At 44.2% G+C, this 22,659-nt stretch overlaps 3 protein-coding genes across 4 annotated transcripts in view; 2 read left to right on the top strand and 1 right to left on the bottom strand.

Moving 5' to 3' along the window:
* The first annotated feature begins 33 nt into the window (after positions 1–33).
* LOC121937521 (C-factor-like) lies at positions 34–6,810 on the top strand. Its single transcript, XM_042480764.1, has 6 exons — positions 34–1,620; positions 2,408–2,459; positions 4,273–4,460; positions 4,874–5,032; positions 5,688–5,798; positions 6,465–6,810. Exons 1-6 carry the CDS (start codon positions 1,474–1,476, stop codon positions 6,576–6,578), a joined length of 771 nt encoding a protein of 256 aa, XP_042336698.1. The 5' UTR covers positions 34–1,473; the 3' UTR covers positions 6,579–6,810.
* A 624-nt stretch (positions 6,811–7,434) lies between these two features.
* TMEM170A (transmembrane protein 170A) lies at positions 7,435–12,188 on the bottom strand. Of its 2 annotated transcripts, XR_006105160.1 has the most exons (4): positions 11,865–12,188; positions 10,908–11,078; positions 9,217–10,446; positions 7,435–7,976 (listed from the first exon to the last, which is right to left on the bottom strand). XR_006105160.1 is itself a non-coding variant. In XM_042480765.1 (3 exons), exons 1-3 carry the CDS (start codon positions 12,019–12,021, stop codon positions 10,316–10,318), a joined length of 459 nt encoding a protein of 152 aa, XP_042336699.1. In that variant the 5' UTR covers positions 12,022–12,188; the 3' UTR covers positions 7,435–10,315. The 2 variants fall into 2 exon arrangements, 1 of the variants encoding a protein (XP_042336699.1); XM_042480765.1 differs by having other exon boundaries at positions 7,435–10,446.
* Positions 12,189–12,457: 269 nt separating this feature from the next.
* Positions 12,458–22,659, top strand: part of CFDP1 (craniofacial development protein 1) — a 13,330-nt gene continuing 3,128 nt past the window's right edge. The window contains exons 1-5 of the mRNA XM_042480763.1: positions 12,458–12,587; positions 13,104–13,227; positions 14,006–14,237; positions 15,101–15,207; positions 16,551–16,646. Of these exons, the coding sequence (XP_042336697.1) occupies positions 12,533–12,587; positions 13,104–13,227; positions 14,006–14,237; positions 15,101–15,207; positions 16,551–16,646 (614 nt within the window). The 5' untranslated portion in view covers positions 12,458–12,532. The remainder of the gene's footprint in view (positions 12,588–13,103; positions 13,228–14,005; positions 14,238–15,100; positions 15,208–16,550; positions 16,647–22,659) is intronic.

Here is a 22,659-nt window from a genome sequence, read left to right as displayed (position 1 = left end):
TGTGGCTTCAAGGAAGGCCTGATGCGTGGCATCCTTCTTTTCTACACAGATACGGTGATGCTGGAACTTTTGTTTGCAATGCAGCACAAGCTGGTGTCTGCTGAATTCATTTATTAATATGGCTGGTCCCTTGGTACCCAAGCAGCTTACTTCCTATATTTATAGGTGACATAATTCTTCTGGCTGCATAAAAATCCATTATTGATAAAGAAGCTATGTGCTTATGTACTATTACAAATGAGAGTTTTAAATAGAAACCAATTAGCAAGCTAAGTAGCCTGAATATAGTATCCGTCTTTAATCATGAAGGTTTTTGAGGGTTTTGGCTGATTTTTCTCCCCCCCCCCCCCCCCACAGCATTACATCCCCAGCAGTCTCCCATCCCCTAATTTCTTTCTTTAAATCTTTTATTCACTTGAACTTAAGTGATAGGCTTTGTGTGCCCTACATTTTCTTCTGCCTGGTTACACTGTTATTCTGCCTTTCCTCCAATGAACTCAAGAGGGGGTGCGTGGCTTTCCATGTTTCTAGTTTGTCCTCACAACGATCTAGTGAGGCAGGCTGAGACTGTGTATGTGTTTGTGTGCGAAAGAGAGAGAGAGAAAGTGCCCCAAGAGTTATCCAAAGTGCTGAATCCTATCCCCAAAAAGAGGATTGGCACCTTGGATGGGGCATGAGAGGTTTGCATTAGGGCCGCCATAAGTTGGAAATGAAAGCATGCAAGAGACACATAGTGCCTTCAGAATTTGGACTAAAATCCAGAGCAGATTGACCACTCCACCAACATGGACCACTGCAGCAGCAGGAGCCATTTCGAATATATGTCTTGATGTGGGATGGAGCAATTTAGTAGAGGGATAAAGTACCGTAGGCTTCTAAAGAAACACATAAACTACTATTTGTGTGTAGCAAAAATTGCCACTGATGACCTCATTGGGGGGGGGGCAGAGAAAAAGAGGGAAACAGATAAGTCTGTTTTTCCAGCTATCCTTAGCATGTTCAAACAAACAAATATGTATCTATATGTTAAGCCACCAAACTGGAAATCATAAGAAAAATAGAAATGGGAGAAAGAAAAAGTCACCCCTGTATGCATCCTAAATAATCCTCCCTGAATGCAATTCCCAGGATCCCCTAGACGTTGCCATAGCTGTTAAAATGAAATCAAAGTATGGAAAGGGCACAGGCTTACAGGAGGAATGAATGCTGCATGTGTTTAGTTGCAGGCCCTTCATTCATGGATTTGTGTATTTATTAAGTTTTTCTCTGGACATATTTCTGCCATGAGTCACGAGTCACTTTCTGATATGTGTGCCAGCTCCTATTTGGCTTTCTCCCCATATCTTTTCTTTTCTTCTTGAGCTGGAACAGTAAGCAAATAGGTGGAGACCAGCAAGAAAGAACTTCACCAGCCTAGGTTCAAGTTGCAGAGTAAAGCACAGCAAAGCAAGTGAAGCCACATCTAAGGTTGTGATGTCGGGAGGGCATTACTGCAGCGTCCTGGTGACAGGAGCCAACCGGGGCATCGGTCTGGAAATGGTGAAGCAGTTCCTGGGATTGCCCAAGCCTCCCCAAAAGGTCTTTGCCACTTGCCGGGACCCCCAGGGAAGTAGCGCCCAGGTAAGAGCCAGGCATTTCCAAGAAGAACTACTCATCCTTTGGGGATTCAATAAGGTGGAGGGCACCTTAAACAATAATTCTGCCCCCCTTTCACTATATTTTCCTTCCATCCTCACATTTCTAGTACTAAAATGTAATAGAGATGCTGAAAACATTCACAGCCAGAACTAATTCCATTTGCTGTGTTGATGTTGCCTTGGTCAGTTTGCTTGCTCCTTTTCTTCAGTTCCCTGAACGGTGTTTCTAAACACTCAACAGAAGTTTTAAATTTTGGGAATGTGGAGAGTGAAGGAACATTTCATTGGGAGGAAGCAGGATTCTTAGATATAGAGGCTGTGTCCTCATTTTGCCTCCCCTTTCCCCGCACCTATGCTCCTGGGATGCAACAGTTTTAGACAGCTGGTTACCAAATGTGGAAATAGTTCACAGGTTTGCAGAGATCATTGTTTGCACTTTCCTTTCTTGTTGACTCAAGTTGGCCTTGTTGCGATTGTGTGCTTTCAAGTCGTTTCCGACTTAACAGAGACCATAAGTGGGGTTACTTTGCTGGTTCTTATTTTTGCCTTATTTGTTAGTCTGACTTTCCGCTCAGTTGTTCCGCTAGGCTGAAAGCAAAATATTTTACGGAAAGTAAGACTAATTGTTCAAATATACCCAGCACATGTTTTGGAATTGTCCTTTTATTTCCTCGGAGCAGCATTTAGTATTTTTAGGGCAGCACCCAGACAGCCCTCCTTGTCTCTTGTGTTTCACCCTCCTGTAATGCAGACCCTTCTTCTGATTCCAGGCACTGAAAACGCTGGCTTCCAAACATCCCAACCTGGTGATTTTAAAGCTCGGTAACTGTCCACGCTTTTCTTTTCCTCCATTTCAACTGTTCCCTCCACCCCAGAAAACAGGTCCACCTACTTGGCTTGGGTGCTGGGTGAGTCTTGCATTGCACCAATGCTGGCCCATTGCTTTTGGCCCCTTTTCTGCCTGTGTTTCCAGAAAACCCCAATGTGCCTGCCCTCTGGCTCCATGGAGAGGATGGAGGAATGAATACTGATGCGTTAAGTGCTCCTGTCAAAAGTCATTATCTTTGCTGTGGGCAGGAACCTCGCCCTTATTAGCTCTGCTCTTTTGAAATGCGAGCTCTTCCTTTGGGCTATTTCTTGGTAGAGGAAGGGAGCTCAGGAAGGGAACTGGGGAAACTGGGGCAAAGGGGGAGGCAGGGCTGGTTTAAAAGAAACAAACAGGGAAATGGGGGGCTAGGAAGGATCCCCTTGTACTGCCATGGACTGAAGCGAGAGGCAGAAAACTGGTGAAATGTAAGAAAAAATGCCATGGTGACAACATCTTTATAATTCCGAAGAAGGACGTAAGCAGCCATCTTAAGAATATGCAGCGTGACACTGGCTAGGGCACTCTGGGAGTGGTATTTTAAAAAGTAACTTTGCCAAATGCAGGGATGTGAAAGTAAGGTAATAGAAGAAATATCATGATCGCCTTCACAGTACTCAAGAATGCATCCACGCTACGCAATTACAGCAATTTGATTCTGGTTGGATTGCCATGGCACCATGCTAAGAGATCCTGGGATCTGTAGCTTGTGAAGAACATTTTGTGGGAATTTCCTCCTAAAGAGTTCTGATCTACTCCCCCTGAACTACAGCACTCCAGCAGAAAGTCTTATGTCCTGCACAAAACTGCAACTCCCAGCACCTGACATTGTGGACTAAGGGCAGTTAAAAGTTGCAGTAACTGCAATTTGGCTGCATGAAAAGTCTGCATTTGACACTACACAGTTAGCACAATTTGACACAACCTTAACTGCCATCAGTTTATAGGCTAAGCAATACTGAGGTTTAAAGTTCAGTGAGAGACTTAGAATCCTTTACTGTTGTTCAAGGAAGTGTGTTAGAATTTCTACCATAGAGGTCTATGTACCTCATATCACCTCTCACTCTTCTATCAGAGATGCTATACCAGTAGTTTCTGGGGTTAGACTAGAATACTAGATGACCCTTGGCTTCTTTTCCAGCTCTACAATTACATGATTTAAATCAGAGTAAAGCAGCCAACAGCCTTTGGGTTGCATAACCTTTGGGTTGCATGATCTTGGTGTTTTTCAAGAAAGATTGATAGGGACTAAAGTCAACTGCCAAGCCAAGGCATGTATGTACCTTGAAGATGATTATAACATTTGTAGAAGTGATGGAAAATCCCAGATTAAGTGCTGGACAAAAGGGACCGAGCCCTGCTCCTCTGAGAGTGCAACTGTATAGGCATGCCTTCACACCACCCCTCCCTTGAAAAACAACAACTACAAAAGATCGTATTTGTCATTTGGCCTACTCAGCCTACACATTTGTGAAGCTCTATTATTCTGTTTTGCTTGTTATAGCTTGCAATCTCTACACACCCATCTTTCACAAACAAGCCTCACCCATCTAGTCCCATTCAGGGCTGGCCATTCTGGCTCGTTTCTTTTGCAGCCCTTCCATCTGAAACCCTTTCTCACCAGGGATGTTGATGGCTGCCAGTCTTTTTCCAGGCCAGCTCAAAGTTATGGTTTTAATCTTTAATCTATGCAAACCCCTACCAAAGCTTTGTCAGTTGTGCAAGAAATGGAATGAAGCACTGTCATGACAATCTCGTGTGATTTTCCAGAGTCCACCGATGAAGCAAGCATCAAGGCTGCCGCAAAGGAAGCTGAGGCCCACTTGGCCGGAAACGGCCTGAATCTACTGGTCAACAATGCTGGAATCATGCCACCAAGCACCCTGGAGTCCGTGACCCAGGAAGACATGCTGAGCGTGTATCGTGTCAATGTTCTTGGGCCAATGATGATAACCAAGGTAAAGTTCTTTGGCTACAGTCCACCAGTTGAATCAGTGGGACATACTTAAATGTTGACTTATATTGATTCAAGGCTATACAATGAATCCTTTATTGGAGGAGATAATGTGGTGTAAAGGTTTGAGTGTTGCACAATGATTCCTGGAGACCAGGATTTGAATTTATGCTCAGCCATGGATTGATCTTAGTCAAGTCATACCCTCTCAACTTCAGAGGAAAGCAATGGCAAGCCTCAAAGTAAACCTTCCTATGAAAATCCTAAGAGAGGGTTGTCACAAGTCACACTCAGTTTGAAAGCACATAACAAAGTACTCCAGTTGGAAATTAAGGATTTCCACAGAGTATGGCATCCTTAAGGACAAATGCTTTGGGAAGCAGAAGAACTGAGATATCCACTTGTATTTCTCCACAGGCCTTTCTCCATCTGCTGACGCTGGCTGCAAAGAAGAGCAGTGGGAAGGAACTGAGCTGCAGCAAGGCTGCTGTGATTAACGTTTCCAGCATTGGTGGATCCATTGGGAATGCTCCCAGCATGGACACGTTTCCAGTCGTTGCTTACCGCTGCAGCAAGGTAACTTGGCAAGAAAGAAATTCTCTTTCATCTTCAGGATAATGAGTACCAGAATGCTAGGGCAAATGCCAAGCATCTAAATACTTAGACTGTTATGTGGCTTCAAAGCAATTCCAGTTTATGATAACCCTTGTTGTTAACTGCCTTTGAGTCAATTTTGACTCATGGCAACCCCATGGATGAAACACCTTCAAGATCCCATTTATGTTTCACATACGCATAGCCAGAAGGCAATGTATACACAGTATTTCAGATAATTTTGTGCATGAAACAAAGTCGGTGTACGCTGAACCATCAGGAAACGCCATCATGTGGTCAGTTTTCGATTTTGGGTTTCTGAATTGCATATCTTTAGGTTTTGCACATCACTTTGGGTCCCACAGTGGGGATAAGGCGGGATATAAAGAAATAATCTGGAGACTCCATTGGCAATACATCTCATCTGTGCCTAGTTTGTACTTCTGCTTAAGGCAGAGATAGGCAAAGTGTGGGCCTCCAGATGTTGCGGTACTACAACTCCCACAAATAATGCTTGGAGTTACAGTCCACCAAACTGGAAAGCTGGACATTGCACAACCCTGGCTTAATGAGTCTAATGAAGTTTGTGCATCCATCTCCCATATTAATGCCTATTTCCTTTTGTTTCTTTCTCCAGGTAGCATTAAATATGCTCACACGGTGCCAGGCACTGGAGTTCAACAAGAGGGGCATTTTGTGTGTGGCGCTCCATCCAGGCTGGGTGAAGACTGATCTGGGGACAGACAAGGTACTGGCCATGAATATTTTTGCCATTAGACTTACTAGCGGTTGGTGGCACACATGGAAGTGTGGCAATGAAATTCACTCTGACTTTCAGTCTGAATTTTAAATGTGCCAGCCAAGGTGCACCTCAGAAAATGTCTTTCTTAAAATTGCCAACTTGCTTACAATTGAAAGCTCATTTTGTAGAAGACCAGTACAGATCCTGAAGTCTTTTTTTAGCCTTTGCCTAGAGACATGAGGGATTTACACCATGTTTAGGCACAGCCCTTGGCCCATTTTAGGCCTAGGAAAGGCCTTTTTTTAAAAAAACGAAGTACATCAGCACTGTCTGTTTTGACAAAAGGCCTAAAATTCCTAGGACATAAAACATGGTGAAAAGATCCCTCATTTGGGGGCAATTAAATCCTATACTTTTATTAATACTTTTGTATTATTTAAATTTGGATTGTTTTATGTTGTAAATTTTGCACAGAAAATCCCTAACATGTTGTTAGCTACTTTAGAGTCCCATTATTAGAAAGCAAGATTAAAAGGAGTAATAACAACAGAAAGCAAAACCACCACATATACCTTATCAGAGCTATTGATTAGCAGAGTTCCTCAACTTGCAGTAAGTCCTGGTTAAATAATAATAGTAATAATGCAAAAACGTGCTTTCTCTGTAATGCAGGCGGAACTGACCACGGAAGACAGCGTGCGTGGCATCCTTAGAGTCTTTTCTTGCCTCTCCGAGGAGCAAAACGGTCGCGTGGTGGATTGGGAGGGAAGAATTGTGCCCTGGTGAAAAACCAATGAGTAGTACCAAACTAGCTAAAGCAAGCTTGCCTGGTATAGCATGACAAATGTGTGGGGTTTTTTTCCTTTGATGGCTTCTATATCAGTGGACGGGTGATTCTCCTCTGGTTTTTAGTCCAAACTTTGTGTTCATCTACACTTTTAAGTTAAGGATAAAATTCACTGCTCCACTAAGAAGGAAATAATCAGCTACTGCTATAAACATAAGATAAAAGCAAATTCTCCTGTTTGTGTGTCTTTGTGATGTCTTTCTCCATTTGTGCCTTGTCTCTCCATTTCATAAATTCAGGTTACTGCCAATAAACACAGGGCAGTTCCACTTTCAGGGCAAAAAGTCAGTGCTGTATCTCTAGCAACCATTTTTGCATCTCAAGACAGCCTTTTCTCACTCCAGGAAACAAATCTGAATCACTAATCATCACAGGCAGCCTTGAAGTAGAGTGAACTAGATGTGATGATAGAATCTCTGCTTCCAGTCTTTGTAACAGAAGTTACCCACACTTGCTTGCTGTGTCCAGAAGAAACAAAAGTCACCCAGTCAGTGGGGAACCAACTGTATATAATAATAATAATAATAGAGAGTGTCTGATCCATGACTCTAAAGCGTGAAGGACAGTCCCCTGAAACAGCTTGCAGAGAAAGTAGGTTTGGAAAGGTTACGCTACACCTGTCTTTCAGACTCAAAATGGCTTGTATAAATTATCTGAAGAGCCATAAGCGGCATAAACATATAAATCCCCACATCGCCATCTTTGGGTCTACTATGAGAGGACTAATCTCTTGTACATCAAGACGTTCCCGGTGAAAGCCAGTCGCAGTTGTAAATAAAATACACTGCCCCTTGGTCACAAGGATCAGTAGGGATTTTATTAGCTAAAATACCAATGCTCAAATCAGAAGTGTCAGTAGAAAAATAAAAACTGGTATTAGTATTTCCGTTCTCCCTGACACACGTATTTGTTCACATTTACCGCTTTAAGTTTAGTGGGATACAAAGGTTCAGAAATGGGAACAAGAGTGCTTTTGCTCACAAGACAGGCTCAGAATCACAGTTTTCAAGAAAATCTGGATGCGGAGAAGGGTGTCCTTAAAAGTGTTTTACACCTCGGTGGAGATCACAGCAGCGGAAAATAATACCATAATAATCACCAAAAAAGAGTTACTGGTATGTATAGTTTACCTCTTACAAATGTTAACATTTGGTAACAAGGATGTGCCAGCTTCCTTTTTTCCAACGGGATGAGTGAAAAATGCAGGTATCCAGGAATCTACACATTGTTACTAAGAACACAGCTTCCTTAAGCGCATGGTTCTTATGGACCCAGCAACTTGGGTTCTCCCCTTAGGGTGGCAAATCCATGCCCTCTGACATTGGAATTCCCAACAGCTAAGGGCAAAAGAAACTTGTGTAAGAGTCTGGAGGGGAAAAGAAGAATACTTTCCTCCAAGTATTGGTTCAACCAAGAGTTACAAAATCAAAGTAAATCCCCCAAATCAGAATGGCAGGTGAAAAGACTTTACACCAACATTTTTGTTCCACATTTGGCAAACTAAAAAGTGAAAAACAACAGCAATAAAAGTGCACTGCAAACCTTAACATATGGAAAGCCACCCTCAAGGAGTTGGAAAGACTGTGCCAGGATTAATCCCAGAAAAGGGCAACCTCTTCCTAACTTGCTGCTTCTCTGTTTGCAACCAGACATACTAAACCAAGGCAAAAGACAGTAAATGCGCAGGGGATTTACTGTTTGAAAAAACCAACTCCCCGACTCCAGTTCTTTAATGGTAGCTGCACCGGGAGTAATGAACAAAAAGTAAATTTAGGGGCAAGGAAATCGGATTGCACCTTCCCAAAAGCCTACGGATCATCACAACATTTAGAGCAAAGACAGGGAAAGGAGGTTGCTGTGTGGAAACCTTGATTTTTTTCTTTAAAAAGGCCCTATATGCTCCTTAGGGGCAATTTCAGCAAATTCTGGATCCTCCTTGGGCTGTTTTAGGGCCAGGAGGGGCTTTTGTTCAACCACTAAGACAGGAGCCATGTGGGCATTTTGAGGCGTGCCAACAAAACCACCCTTAGGGCTCCATGGAGCACATTTTCCCTACCCCTGATTTAGAACCAATTTAAACATCCAAGAAAGTTTCTTCTCAAAATGCCTGAGTAGGGGATGTTTGCTTCACGTTACCTGCACAGCGAAACAACCCTGCGAGGAAGGAACTATCTAAAATGAGGACATTTTAAAACAAGAAGGTCTCTGTTCATATTCTAAGACTGTACAGTCCCAAAAGAAGCCTGCTCAATGTGCTACAATAACCATCCAAAGGGATACCAGTGGTGCATCTGGGTTTTTGTCTTCCATGGCAGACTGTTAAAACCCCTGGCGTTACTGGATTTCCACTGAACGGGTCAGGAATCGGCACATGAGGAGGGGCAAAGGGCTGGCGAGGGTCACAAAACTGGTCCTTGGAGGTGGGCATGTTGCCCAGGCACTTGGGTAGGGAGCTAAAAGCAATCCAAGCCCTCACAGGAAAGCTTCACCAGGAGAACAATTAATTGTTATCATTAACTGTTTGTTTTGTTTTTTATAGCAAACAGGATTAAGACAAAGGGTTCTCACGATACTCACGGGACAAGCAAAGGTCCAAAACATTTCACAGGGCATCTGCTCAGCCCCAAAACAAGGGGCCTTCACATTCAGAAAGTATCCCAGCAGTCAGAAAGTGACAGCGGCAGCATTTACTGGGTTTCATTCCACTTCTCTTTGTCTGGCGAACAAGGGACATAGGCATCGCTTTTGCAAGAGTCGGTGGAACTGGCGCTGCAAATCCATTCGGTGTATTTGAGGTAGGAACAGAGGACTGGAGTTTCTCTCAGCCATCGCTGCAGTCTGAACACAGCATTAACAGAAATCCAAGATATATATATATGTGTGTGTATGTGTCTATTTTTGCCAGGAAGAGCAGTCTGACATGATCTTTTTGACAGCCAACAATCAACAACAGGAAAGAGTTTAAGTTCACTGAAGCACTTCATTCTTGCAGGAACATGATTCAATAGCAAAAAACTTTTTTTTCCTGTGGAACTATGTGAGGAAAGACTCTTTAAAGGATGTTTTGGGGTGCTTTTTACCAATGCAAATGTGCATTCGATCAACCCTCACCCCATCCACACACAGAAAAGAGCAACCAGCTTGGCACTTGAGGTTACAAAAATGTTACAAAACGTAAAACACAGAACCAACTTCAGCTGAGGAGACCAATACCTTGTTCAAGAGCTGAGGAGGGATGTGGATGCTTCTGGATTACACTGCAGTGGCCCAGAAAAAGAGAGACCTTCATATCTCTCTCTGATGTAAACTCTCACCGATGTCCAACACGTTTTTGACAAGAGGAGACTCAGTCCTGATCTCTTGCATCTGGGAAGCAGCCATGCTTGGGCAAGAATGCCACATGTGGAATGGCTGTTTTCCCTAAAATCTGGGGCTGTCTGATGGTAGATGAGAGACAGTCGCTCCAGACTTTGAGAAAACATTGTTCTGATGAACTAAAACCTTTTTCCTGAGCCTCTCTGGTGAAATGAACAGAACCCATCCGAGAGCATGGCAAAGCTCTTCTCTGGTTCCATTCTCCTTCAGTGGGATTTGTAGGCAGGTCTTCCCCATCGATCCTGTCCTCTGAATTCTGCACATGTTGGTTTCTGCTTGACCGCTCTTTCATAAGGTGATGCTAAAGGGTGGCTAAAATCCGTAGAAAGGAAATTAAGACCACACAGATGCTCTGTCCAACTCCTAAAGTCAGGGCTTCAAAGGGGATCATCTCCTTCCCAGCAGCTCTGTAAACGCCAGCAATTGCAGCACCTGCCCAAGAGAGGAAAAAGGGACTGTCAGGGGCTTCAGAGACTGAAACTCTGGAAATGGTAGCTTTATGAGACACCTGGCCTTCTCTGTCAGAGAGCTCTGGTGCCACAACAAACTACAATTCCCAGCATTCTGTAGCCTTGAGCCATGGCTGCGTCAAACTGGATTATTTCTGCAGTGTGGAAGCAGCCCATTACTCAACCTACAAGAAGGGAGATTCCAATGTGAAGTGGAAGGCTTTCATGGCCGGCATCCCTAGTTTTTTGTGGGCTCTTCAGGCTACGTGGCCATGTTTTAGAAGAGTTTATTGCTGATGTTTCGCCAGCATCTGTGGCAGGCATCTTTTCTAAAGGTGAAACGTCAGGAATAAAGTCTTCCAGAACACAGCCACATAGCCCAAAAACCCATGGAGATCTCACTCTGCCCCACTGTGCTCCGGCGACGTCAAAGAGTTGGCTTACTTGTCAAGGTCCCGGCGGCGATTGGTCCCATGATGCCCATCAGGAAGATGGTGACCGACATGTACTTGCCGTATCTGTGCCTCCGGAGGGTGAAAAGGGCCAGGAGCCCTGGAGGGATGTGGAAGAAGAGGGAGGACACCAGGGCCCACAGGAAGACGCCATACCACATCTCTGCAAAGAAAGAAAGAGACTGTGAGACAGAGAGAAGGGTGAGAGGAAGGAAGAGCGATGGGAGGCTTCGTATCAGCCGCAGTCCCCATGTACACTTGTCCTTCCATGTTTGTGGTTTTGACTAATGCGGATTTGATTAACATGTTCTCTCTAGGAATATCTAGGTCCTCCAGTGCAACTCTATGGTCAACTTTAACTAAAGACCTAGAGATTCTTAGAGAGGTATCTTCTCCGGTAAAAACAGTGTTCTTGTTATCTGTGGTCTTTCCACATTCAGGGGTCCTGTGTCCCTGACCCCAGCGAACAGGGAGGGATGGGTCTACACTCGGCCAGGGTCCAAAACACACGGCCACTTTAACTGCCCTTTCTCAGTGCTAGGGGATCCTGGGAATTGTAGTTTATTGCCGCATGAGAGCTCTCTTCTGACAGAGAAGGCTCAATGTCTCGCAAAACTACAGTTCCCAGGATTCCCTCGCACTTAAAGCCGTTTCACTCCAGATTATTTGCCGCAGTGTGTTTTGGGCTTATAAATCGAGGGCAAGTTTTGGGGCCAAAATGATGGCTATCCAGCCCTCTATTAAAGCCAGAATCCCGAGAGGTTTGCGTGAGTCGATACAGAGGCACATAAAGCCGGCGGAGAACTAAGGCTGTGGGGGATCCGTGGTTCTTTGTAGTTCGTCTCACTGAACTACAACTCCCAGAGTCCCACAGCAGGGACAAGAAACTACAAGCCGCAGGGTTCCTCCTCAGCAGGGCTGCAGAGCATGTGCAGAGTGCAGAGCCCACCTGAGAAGTGGCAGAGGGCGGTGGGGCAGGCGGCCCCGGTGAGGTTCCCCGGAGGAGGCACCAGGCGGAGGCTCAGGATCTGCTGCAAGAGGCCGCCCGCTTCGCCCGGAGAAGACGAAGAGGAGGACGAGACGCCGCCTTCTCCTTCGGCCGCCATGCCTTCGACGCCATAGGCAACAGCAGCAGCAACACCCGGTCCTCCAGAGCCAGAGAGCGCCCAGAGCGGCAACCGGAAGTCACCACTGACGCCTCTTCCGGTGCCGCTCTAGGCTCAGCCACCTCTATGGTGAGGCCCTGTTTTAAAAACACTGAGAAGCCAACCTCTTCCTCAAATGTTTTTAAACATGTCACCGTACTCACTCTCTCTCTCTCTCTCTCTCTCTCTCTCTATATATATATATATATATATATATATATATATAAAAACAAAGCGCGACGTGAATAAAACATAAAGAACAAGGATACGAATGGAAACGGCCCCACTCGCGAAGAATTAAATCACCTCATGGGCCGCGCATGCGCAGTTCGTAAGAAGTGGGCGCATCTAATATGACCCCCCCTCTATGTTTAACTTCCCTATGGCAGGGGCGGGACTTCCGCTGAGAAAGGGAGAGACCGGACGCTTGCGGGGGCGGGACTTCCGGTTGCTGCCTCCTCTGTAAAGCGCCATGTCGGACTCGGAGGAATATTCTTCGGAGGAGGACGAGGACTACCTTCCTTCGGGTGAGCCGCCTCTCCCTACGGAGAGCGAACAGGGCCATTCTTCCTTCGCCGCCAGGAAAGAACGGCTAGGAAGGCTTCTCTTTCTGCTAGGCCTCCGACTCTCTTTGGGCCGGGAGCGGCGCCTACATCCGGGCAACGCGGGGCTCCCGTCACGTGACCCTTGAGTGGGCGGGGAATATGCAAATCCAACTCCCCGCTGGTAGAAAGCTAGCAAGGCAGGGAAAGCGGTTGCCTGAGGGGCTGGATTTCTGCTTGCAGCAATAATTCTCCATTAGAAGTAGCCATTGTTGTTGTTATTATTACTATTATCACTACAATTGCTAGACATATTGTATTATAAAATCTCAATTAGAACAAGCCATTATTATTAAACTTATAATAGCATTATAAAATCTCAAAACTAGCCATTATTCATAATGATGATGATGATGATATATAAAATGTGATGTTATTATAAATAGAGTTGCTTTGGGACAAGATGGCTTCTCTTGATAAACCAAAGCTGTCTTGGTTCAGGGGAGGAAGAGTACAGCGAGGATGATGTGAGCGAATTGGTGAAGGAAGAAGAGGAGGCCAAGGAGGAGAAGCTGTTGTCCGGAGATAAACGCAAGAAGGGTCCCAAGGGGGACGATGCCTGTCGGTAGGTGATAGTTCCCTTGGGTCCAGCAAGGTACACTTATCCCTCCATATTCACTAGGGCTAGGGGCACAGGGCCCCCCTGAATGTGGAAATAACAAAAACATTTATCATTTTACCTGAGAGAACGCCTCTCTAGGGATCTCTAGGTCCTCCAGGGCAACTCTGTGGTCAACGTCCAACATAAACTGACCATAGAAATTGTGTTGGAGGAGCTATGAAGGCCTAGTAGCATATTCTCTCTAAGAATCTCTAGCTCTTTCAGAGCAACTTTTAGTTAAGGTTGACCATAGAGTTGCACTGGAGGACCTAGAGATTCCTAGAGAGAACATGTTAATAAAATCTGTGAATAATCAAAGCTGCAAATATCAAAGCCACAAACATGGGAGGGATGAGTGTATTTCCTTCGCTTCATCCTTCAAATCCTTTGTGACAAGCCCCTAAGTTTTACCCTCGACATATTCATGGGTCACATTGAAATCCATAATTTTGGCCCTAAAACCTGCCCTCGACTTATACGTGATGCTGAATATGTATAGTACATTATTGCAGATGCTAAAAGATCCATGCTGGAAAAATTTGGTGGGCTCCAGTAGCACCTTTGAGACTAACTTGAAAGAAGTGGACTGGAGTCCCCAAAGCCTTGTATTAGTCTCCATTTAGTCTCCAAGGTGTTACTGGATTCCTCTGATCTTTTTAACTAACATGGCTGTCTCTTTGGATATTGAAGTAAGCAGTAGCCACTGCCTGGCTTCTAACGTGTTCATTTCTTTTGGCGTCAGACAAAGGAAGAAGAGAGGTGGCCTCCTCTTAGAACCAGACGGAGGAGAGTCTTCGAAGGACGGCAAGAGTGAGAGCGAGGATGGCGAAGCAGAAGAGAGCCATGATACACAGCTGATCGAACATGAAAAGAGGAAGAAGGAGGAGGATTTGTGGGCCAGCTTTCTCAGTGATGTGGGGCACAAACCCAAAGCGGCTTCCACAGGTCAGGCATCTTGCGCACAGAAAGACAAGGTACAAACAAGTATGGTTCAAATTCTGCCATTTGGGACAGTGTACAAAAAGGCAGTCCTGACTAGAGCAGATCGATTTAATATATTAAATTTACCTAGGTCTTGACTTACCATTCAACAATGGATTGAATGGGTCTACTCTATTTGGTTCTGTTTCATGCACATCGATAGAAAACAGTATAATATAATTCATAACATGGGGATATGATATTTCTTGTGTTGTAACACTTGCATTCCAGACTAGACTTTTCGGTGCATAAGGAGGATGGGATGGGGAAATCCAGTGTTATGAATGTGGCATTTTTAAGGAGGTTGGGCATACTATGAGATGACACAACCAACTGGAAAAAAAACAATGGGTGCATAGAATTAATGCAGTGTGACACTACTTTAAGTGCCATAGCTCCATCCTGTGGAATCCTGGAATTTGTAATTCTACAAGGTCTTGAGCCTTCTCTGCCAAAGAGCACTGATGCTTTATAAAACTACGAGCCCAGAGTTTGGTATGATGGAGCCATGGCAATTCAAGTGGTGTCAAACTGCATTATTTCTACAGTGTAGATGCACCCTATGATGCTTGGTGAAATTGAAGGCAGTTGGAAAAGAGGAAGACTGCATTAGAGGGGATTGATTCTGTCAAGTAAGCCAGAGCTGCCCTGAGTTTGCAAGAACCGAACAGGACTGTTAGGTGCTCTTTGGTCAGGACTATTTAGGCAAACATAGCAAATCTGTAAGTAGACGGATGGTCATATGCAAAGACTATTGTCATTAGATATGCCTAAATTGTAATGAATGCTAAAGACAGCCAGAGCTGCTTCTGGTATTTAAAAATGTTTTTATTTCTTCATCCTGTTCTAATTTTAGGTGGCAGAGAAGAAGAGCTCCTGTGAGGCTCAGGAGATAACAAAGGAGCCGGAGAAGAGCAAAGTGGCCATCACCAAAGTGTTTGACTTTGCAGGTGAAGAGGTGAGGTGAGTTTGGCTTGTTGTTTCTATGGCAAGGGATCGGGGAGCGCTTGCTGTGTCCAGACACTTGCCATTGCGTTTAGCTATTTGCCAAAAACATGCCTGAAAAGTAAGGGCAATTTCATTTAGCCAAACATTTACATCCTGCTGTTCTGCTCTATAATAGTGGCCTCGTGGCTTTTAAGAAGATTTAGCAATTTTCACATGAGTAAGATTTAAGTCTTAATAAGACAAAAAGAAAAATAGCATCAAGACAGGGCAAGCAGCTACACGTTCTTCAAGCACTATTTGGTATCAAAAGACTGAGAAGGGAGAGGCCAAATGACTCTCTTCGGACAAAGAGAACTGTATCCCAAAAGTTTGGGTTTTTTCACACTACACAATTATATCACTTTGATGGGACTTTATTTAACTACTACCATGGCTGCATTCTGTGGAATGATGGCACTTGTAGTTTGGTGAGGCAATATTAAATATTGAATTCCAGTAAAGAATTCAAAATAGTAGGCAAATCCTAATGCTATATAGGATGGCACTATGGCAATTCAAGTTGTATCGGAGGGCTATAATGGTGTAGCACAGAAGAACCCTTCGATATCTTCCTACCAAAGAGCTCAACACCAACCGGTCACCTTTAGCAATGATACGAAAAGCCATTTCTGTTTTCCTAACAGGAACCCCATTTCCAAGTTTAATAAGTTTTACTGAAATGATAATCAGTTTTAAAAAGAGATTGAGTAACTGGAGGATGGTTAGAGAAAGATTTGCATGCTTGAGAGCAAGTTTTAGAAGGGAGAAGCTTGAAGGAAATGTGCTTCTTTGTCTTGGTGGAGAGGCCACAGGGAGGAGAATGTTGACTCTTTTCATTCAGATGTTTTGGAAGGGAAAGAATCATTGTTCACCAGATTCCCCCAAGAATACTACAGGAAGTAACAGGCTTAAATAACAGGAAGGGAGATCTGGGTTAAGCATTAACCCACACTTCCTAAATGAAAGACCATTAACAGGATAAAATATATGAAATTCCCTCTCCCTCCTCCCAAAGGGATGTTGTGGACTCTACTTCCTTGGTTGTTTTCAAGGAAAGGTTAATGTGGCCTACTTAAGCAAGAAATGCAACTACCTTGTTGAGTTAGAGCAAGTACTTGGGGCCAAAGCCTGTGAGATTCATGGCTTAGCAGGAATCCGAACCCATGCTTCTGCAGTCATAGCCCCACGCATTTACCTGCCACATCACTCTGGCTCTCACAAGTCAGTACCTGGTTGTTTCTGGTGTCACCCTTTTTGGTTTCTGCAACCTGTGAGCATTCCTGCTTTAATGTGTCACTTTTCTCCTCTTGTATTGGCAGGGTCACGAAGGAGGTTGATGCCGGGTCAAAAGAAGCCCAGCTTTTCCTGAGAGAGCAGAAGGCAGTCGGCCCAGCAACGCATCCTACAGTTTCTGGGTAAGCTCCTGCCAGTCTCAGCATGAACCTCCCCACCACAGCCTTGGTCGATTAGAATTTCTGGCAATGGCCAGCCTATACACTGTCAGTTTTTGGCCCCCCCCCCCCTTTGTGGTAGATAGCCACAATAATCTACACTTCCTCTGTAACAGAGTCCCATCAGAGAGGAGAGAAAATCCAAAGGTAGCCCTTGTACATGGCTCACAAGGCAAGGCTTGTGGCATGCTTCGTCTCCCATCAGCATATTGCGCTGGACCTTGTTGCCCTCGAGTTTGGCTGAGGACAGTCCCAATAACTCAACAACACATCCTCTACCCTTCCCAAAGGGAGACCTCTGCAAATGATCTCCATGTGAGGTAGTACTACTCGCTTCATGGATCATATAATTTAGCCAGAGTTGTCCATGGCAGAGTCTCTTTGGCAGCAGTGTGCATGTTCTCTCATGTAAAGCTAATTATATCAGTATCAAGAGATGAGCAGTGCCATATATCACAGCCTACTACATTGTACCATCACCTTACAATGAGGCCTTTGGCAGACTCCATAGGGGGGCTGAAATGTACTGATTGAATAATCATGTTCTCGCCCATACACACACACACACACACACACACACACACAATATATATGACCATTTTATTATTACTGTAGTTGAGATTTTGCCCCTGATTTTTGCTTTCATTTCACACCGAGATAGCACTGGTATTGTGGATTTGTTGCTATAATTTGTGAAGCATTCCTTGCTTATACTTGGGTGAGGTGCAGTCAGATTCTGGGTTTAAGGGGAGAGAGTTCAGTTCCTTTCTGGGCAAGTACCATCTGTCCCCAGGCCAGGACAGAGCCTTGCATAATCCTAGCACGCTTGATTGTTTCCACCCTTCAAGCCGCATCAGCCTCCATGTAATGGCACCACTTTGGGAACAAAGGTTCTATTTTTCACTGTAGATTTCCCAGCCTTTGTAACCTAAATTCAGTAGGCTAATTGCTGTGAAAGCTATGAGAAAATAGCTCCAGCAGCAATTTCATTATGGCTTATTAAAGAGTCACTTGCCGCTAACAGTGGTTTGTTCTTTCCCACTCCTGTTGATGTTCTCCAAAATGACAGCTCTGAGTTTATGAACTCTCTGGCTTCTTGGTGCTACAAAAGTTAGTATAAATTGGCCAACAGTAAAGTTCAGCTTTGGGTTGTTTCATCATAGTTTCTCCCCCCCTTTTTTTTTTTGTGTCCAGATATGGACTGGAGGACAGGTTACAGCCTTACGTGGGGTAAATCATTAAGTCAGAATAACCATCCATTGCAAAATGCATTTATTCTAGCAACTGAGGGATAGACAGATTGGCCTTTTGCTCAAGGTAACCTTCTAACTTCAGTAAACATTGTGGTCTATCCAGAACATTCAAGAATCTTGCTAAAATGTGAATTAATCAGAATTTATAAGCCAACCAAGTCACCTCAGCAGGATTGTGACAGTACAGTATCCTCTTCCAGGCTTTTCTCTGACTCCAGATTTGATTTTGCACTCATTTGCAATCATCAGATGCTGTCTTTTGTAGATATGGTCAGAATGATGGTCCTTCAGTCTGTGGAATCTTTCTCCCTTAGGGATGCAATTCTTTCTTAGGGATGCAACATGTCTTTCAAATGTTTTATTTCAAATAGTCTTTGCATCCCTACTTTGTCAAGACATAGATGCTGTGGATGTTGTGTGAATAGTTTGTGTTGCTAATGCTGGACGCCAGAGGGTGCTGGACCACTCTAGGCTGCAAAAGCATGGAAGCAATTGCTGCCCAGGTGATGTCATGCCATTTACCGATTTAACAACCATTTGCAAACTCTTTTGTCAGGCAAGAGCTGGCTCATGGCTCTGCGTGTCTGACAGCACACTGGATCAGCCCTACAATAACGCAGCCAGGTTATATGATCGGTTGCATAGAATTAGTTTTCAAATGAATTATTTAGTGTGTTGCCCTCAGGCTCTTAACAAGATAGGAGTATCATTTCTCAGGAAGCTACATCTAGTGTCAAAATCTCTTCCTTATGGAAAAGGCAGCGCTTCTCAAAAACTGCCTGCCAGCAGTATGAGTTGCTGCTAAATGAAGCCTAGATTGGTGCATTTCGGGTATATAGTTGTTTAGATTTAGGAGAGTAATAGTGAGGTGCGCTGTTCAGTTTTGATTAAGCATTACCTAAAATGGGTCCTACAGTTTAGGAAGGATAAAGGTTGAGTATTCCTTATCCAGAATTCCAAAATACTCCAGAATAATCCACATAGGTGGCTGAGATAGTGACACCTTTGCTTTCTAATAGTTCATTGTACACAAACTTTGTTTCATGCACAAAATTATTAATAATATTATGTATAAAACTACCTTCAGGCTATGTGTGTCGGGTGTATACAAAACATAAATGAATTTCATGTTTAGGCTTGGGTCCCATCTCCCAAGGTATCTCACTGAGTAGATACAAATATTCCAAAATCTGCTTTGTGACCCTGATGCCTCACCAAATCCTAGCCAAGGCGTCACAATTTGCAGGAGATGTCTGGTTTGTCCAAGCCTCGGGGAGAAAGCAGGGGGCATCTGTCCTTCATTAAGCTGCTCTGTATTTTGTGGAGCACAGCTGCAAAGGGCTTCCCTGTCCAAAAGGCAAACTCCAAAAATGTGCCTTGGAACCAAATGCAGCTCCTGTAGCTTCAGGCGCTTTGCCCTGAAGCTGTGAAGAGATCCATGAAGAAGATATTTGGGAAATTTGCCGGTTCTGGCTGTGCCCAAGCAGAGCATTTGAAAGGCCAACGCTGGCAATGCCAAGAGTTGGAGCCAGGAAACCTGCCAGTTCAAGTCCAAGCTGGAGCGCTTCACTAGACACAACAAAGCAGCGTTCTCCTCCAGCCTCCCAGATCTTTCAGGGAAAAAAACAAGCATTGAGTGTTACGTTTCTCACTCCAATTGTAAAAGCCAAGCGCCTCAAGCAGCAGCTGTCTGGGAGAGGATGGCAAGGGAGAAGCTGGAAATGGTCACTGTGCTCACCATGGATCCCTGAGAAAGGGCTTCTTGGGACCCCTTGACATTTACTAAACTCATTTTTCCAGATAAGGTGCATTTTCCATTTGGCAAAATCTAGGGAGCTTTTTCTGGGATGCTGCGCTGACTCCCTTGGTTTCTGTGGAAAGGGATCAACACAAGTCCCACTCGAGGCTTAGCATTTTATCCCTGGAATCCTGAAATCATGGGTGGGAAGATCAGGCCATTTTCCCATCAAGGCATCCCTGGCTGGGGAATTATATAAAATGGCCAAATCAAGGTTTGCTTTTTTGGAAATCGTATATTTTAAAAATATTTCCCAAGATGTAGATGCTTGATGCTGTGGATAAAAAATCCATGGATACAGAGGGATAACTGTATAACCATTCTGACTGGTAGCCACAAAGGTATTCAATCTCATTTTGGATCTTTTGATATCTGAAGTTAGCAGACATTGAGATACCTTGTGGCAGTAAATTCCAGAGTGTAATTGTTCGCTATGTGAAGCAGCATTCCCTTTTATCTGTTCTGACCTCATTTTAACATTATTTGGGGCGGCGGGGGGAAGCATCTCCCTGTCTACCTTCTCCACATCATGTGCAATTTTCTATTTCTGTATCATGCTAACTTGGTTTCTTCGTGAATTTAACAGCCCCAGATATTAAAACCATCCTCACAGCAGACTGTCTACTGTCCCTTGATCATTTTGGATGGGCTTTTACCAGTGGGTTACTGCCTTCTCATTCCTAGTTGAGCAATCCTTATAGCAGGAATGTGGCTGGTGTAGTCCTCTGGATGTTGTTGGAATGTAGCTCCCAGTGTTCCTCACCTCTGGCTATGTTAGCTAGGACTATGAGAGGTGCAGTTGAGCAGACTCTGAAAGACCACATTGCCCTTGATAAGTCTGCTTGAGTCTTAATACTTTGTTTTTTAAGCTTTTTATTATTATTAGACTTTCAATTCATGTAGTTGTTGTGTGCCTTCAAGTTGCTTCTGGCCTATGGTAACCTTAAGGCAAATCCATCATTGGGTTTTCTGGGACCATGACTTGCCTAAGGTTACCCATCATATTTTCATGGACAAGTAGAGAATCAGACTCTGGTCTCCAGAGTCATAGCCCTACACTCAAACCACAATACCACACGGGCTGTCTTTAATTTCTGTACCTTGTTTGAATTCATGAGCCGCCTTGAGTCCCATTTGGTCTAAAAGGGAGCGGGGGGTAATTAAATACATATAAATACGCAGCTTTAGAAAGTCACACAATTCCCACCTCTGCCATATAACAACCTTATAAGGTAAGTCAGTATTATTCCCACATTACAGTGGGGTTCATACCTGAGGGGAAATGTGCAGTTTTCCTAAGACCAGCCAGTAAATTCATGGCAGTAACAAGAATTGCATATTAGATTTCTGGGTCTTCTTATTCGCTGTGCTAAGTAGGGCAAGCCAAACTGTCACTTTTGTTGAATTGTCAGTTTTCTATTTTATGGTAAAGGCAGAGCAGCTGCTTCTTTGAAACTAATGGATGTGGACAGACAAGGTGTTTTGAAGAGGGACCCTGGGAGGTGAGCAAAGCTGGTCCATCATCAGGAAGGAGGCTGATGATGGAAAGTCCAGATTGTCGGAGAGACAGCAGGCAAGAGAGTGCAAGCACTGAAACTCACACACACAGATATTTAATTTTGAACTGTTTTATCGCTGGATTTTTCCACTGGCTTCTCATAGTCAAGGGCTACAGACGTCTTATGCATGTTTGAGTGTTGGGCTAGGACAGTGGGAGACCAGGGTTTGAATCACCACTTGACCATGAAAACCCACAGGTCACACTTTCTCAGCCTCAGAGGAAGGCAAACCCTCTCTGAACAGATCTTGCTAAGAAACCCCTGGGATAGGAACAGAGAACAGAGTGCCAAGGCGAAGGTGTCCCTTACTCCCTTGAAATACTAAGTTTCAGAACATTTGGCCACTGGTGCTCTGTTGCTTTCTTGATTCCAAGAAGCCCTGATGATATTCTCCACTGGTCTAGAACAGCCAAGCACACCACTGAAGCATGCTTTACGTAGTTGTCTCCTGGCTAGTGCCTTAAACCACTTTAGTGACTTATTGGAAAGAACGAAAAGAGTTTACACTGTGAGTCTGGGTCACTTCCTATTTCATGTACTCAGAAAGAGACTCCACAGTTGTGAAAGCATACGTGGGTGCATTAAACATAAATGGAAGTGAGCAAATGCTTCAACAGTGACGTTTCCTTGCTGCTTCTATGGAAAAAGGGCTCATTCTGTCAAAAACCATCCTGTCTTTGCTCCTGAGACTTTGCCCTGGTTCTTTAAGCCATTTGGGGGGAGTATTTAGAATAGGATACAGTTCTGGGAGATCTGGCCTTGTGTGTTTTAAACTAATGTATTCATCTTTGTTGGTAAGCCACCTTGAGTCCCAGTTTTGGGGAAAAGGCAGGGCATAATATCATCCCTATCTTGCCACTTACTGTACTTTGCCACGTGACTTTTTAAGACCAGCAGATTTATATTTTATCATGAGCTTTCGTTGATATCAGTCTGCTTCCTCAAATGCACTGATAAAGCGATAGTCGAAGACACATGTTTTGACAAGTTTTGGACTGGTTCTTAGCCTGACTTATTTCATAGGCTAGAAAAAGTTGGGAATTGAAAGCGCGCCAAGAACTACTAGCCTGGGTTGCTTTGGAGTAAAAAGGAGACCTAAAAATGTCAGACAGCTGGTCATTTGAACACAAGATGTGGCTCTGGATTGTTTTCCAAGCTTCGTACTAGATTCACAAACGGCCAAGGAATAAAGGGAGAGGGTTTGAACACCTGGAAATCCTGATTTAAGGGCTGAAGCTTGGAAAAGGAAAGGGCAGGAAAGTTTCTCTTGGTGACTCATTGTTTTCCACTGAAGGATCCTGAACTTTGGGTATAAACTGGCTCTCTCCCGCCTTCCCCAACCTGCCCTAGAATGCAAGTCATTTCCT

Source organism: Sceloporus undulatus, chromosome 8 (genome assembly GCF_019175285.1).
Source record: "Sceloporus undulatus isolate JIND9_A2432 ecotype Alabama chromosome 8, SceUnd_v1.1, whole genome shotgun sequence".
NCBI classification, from domain to species: Eukaryota; Metazoa; Chordata; class Lepidosauria; order Squamata; family Phrynosomatidae; genus Sceloporus; species Sceloporus undulatus.
The sequence above is the reverse complement of the archived record's forward strand: the minus strand, read 5'-3'. Positions and strand labels throughout refer to the sequence as shown.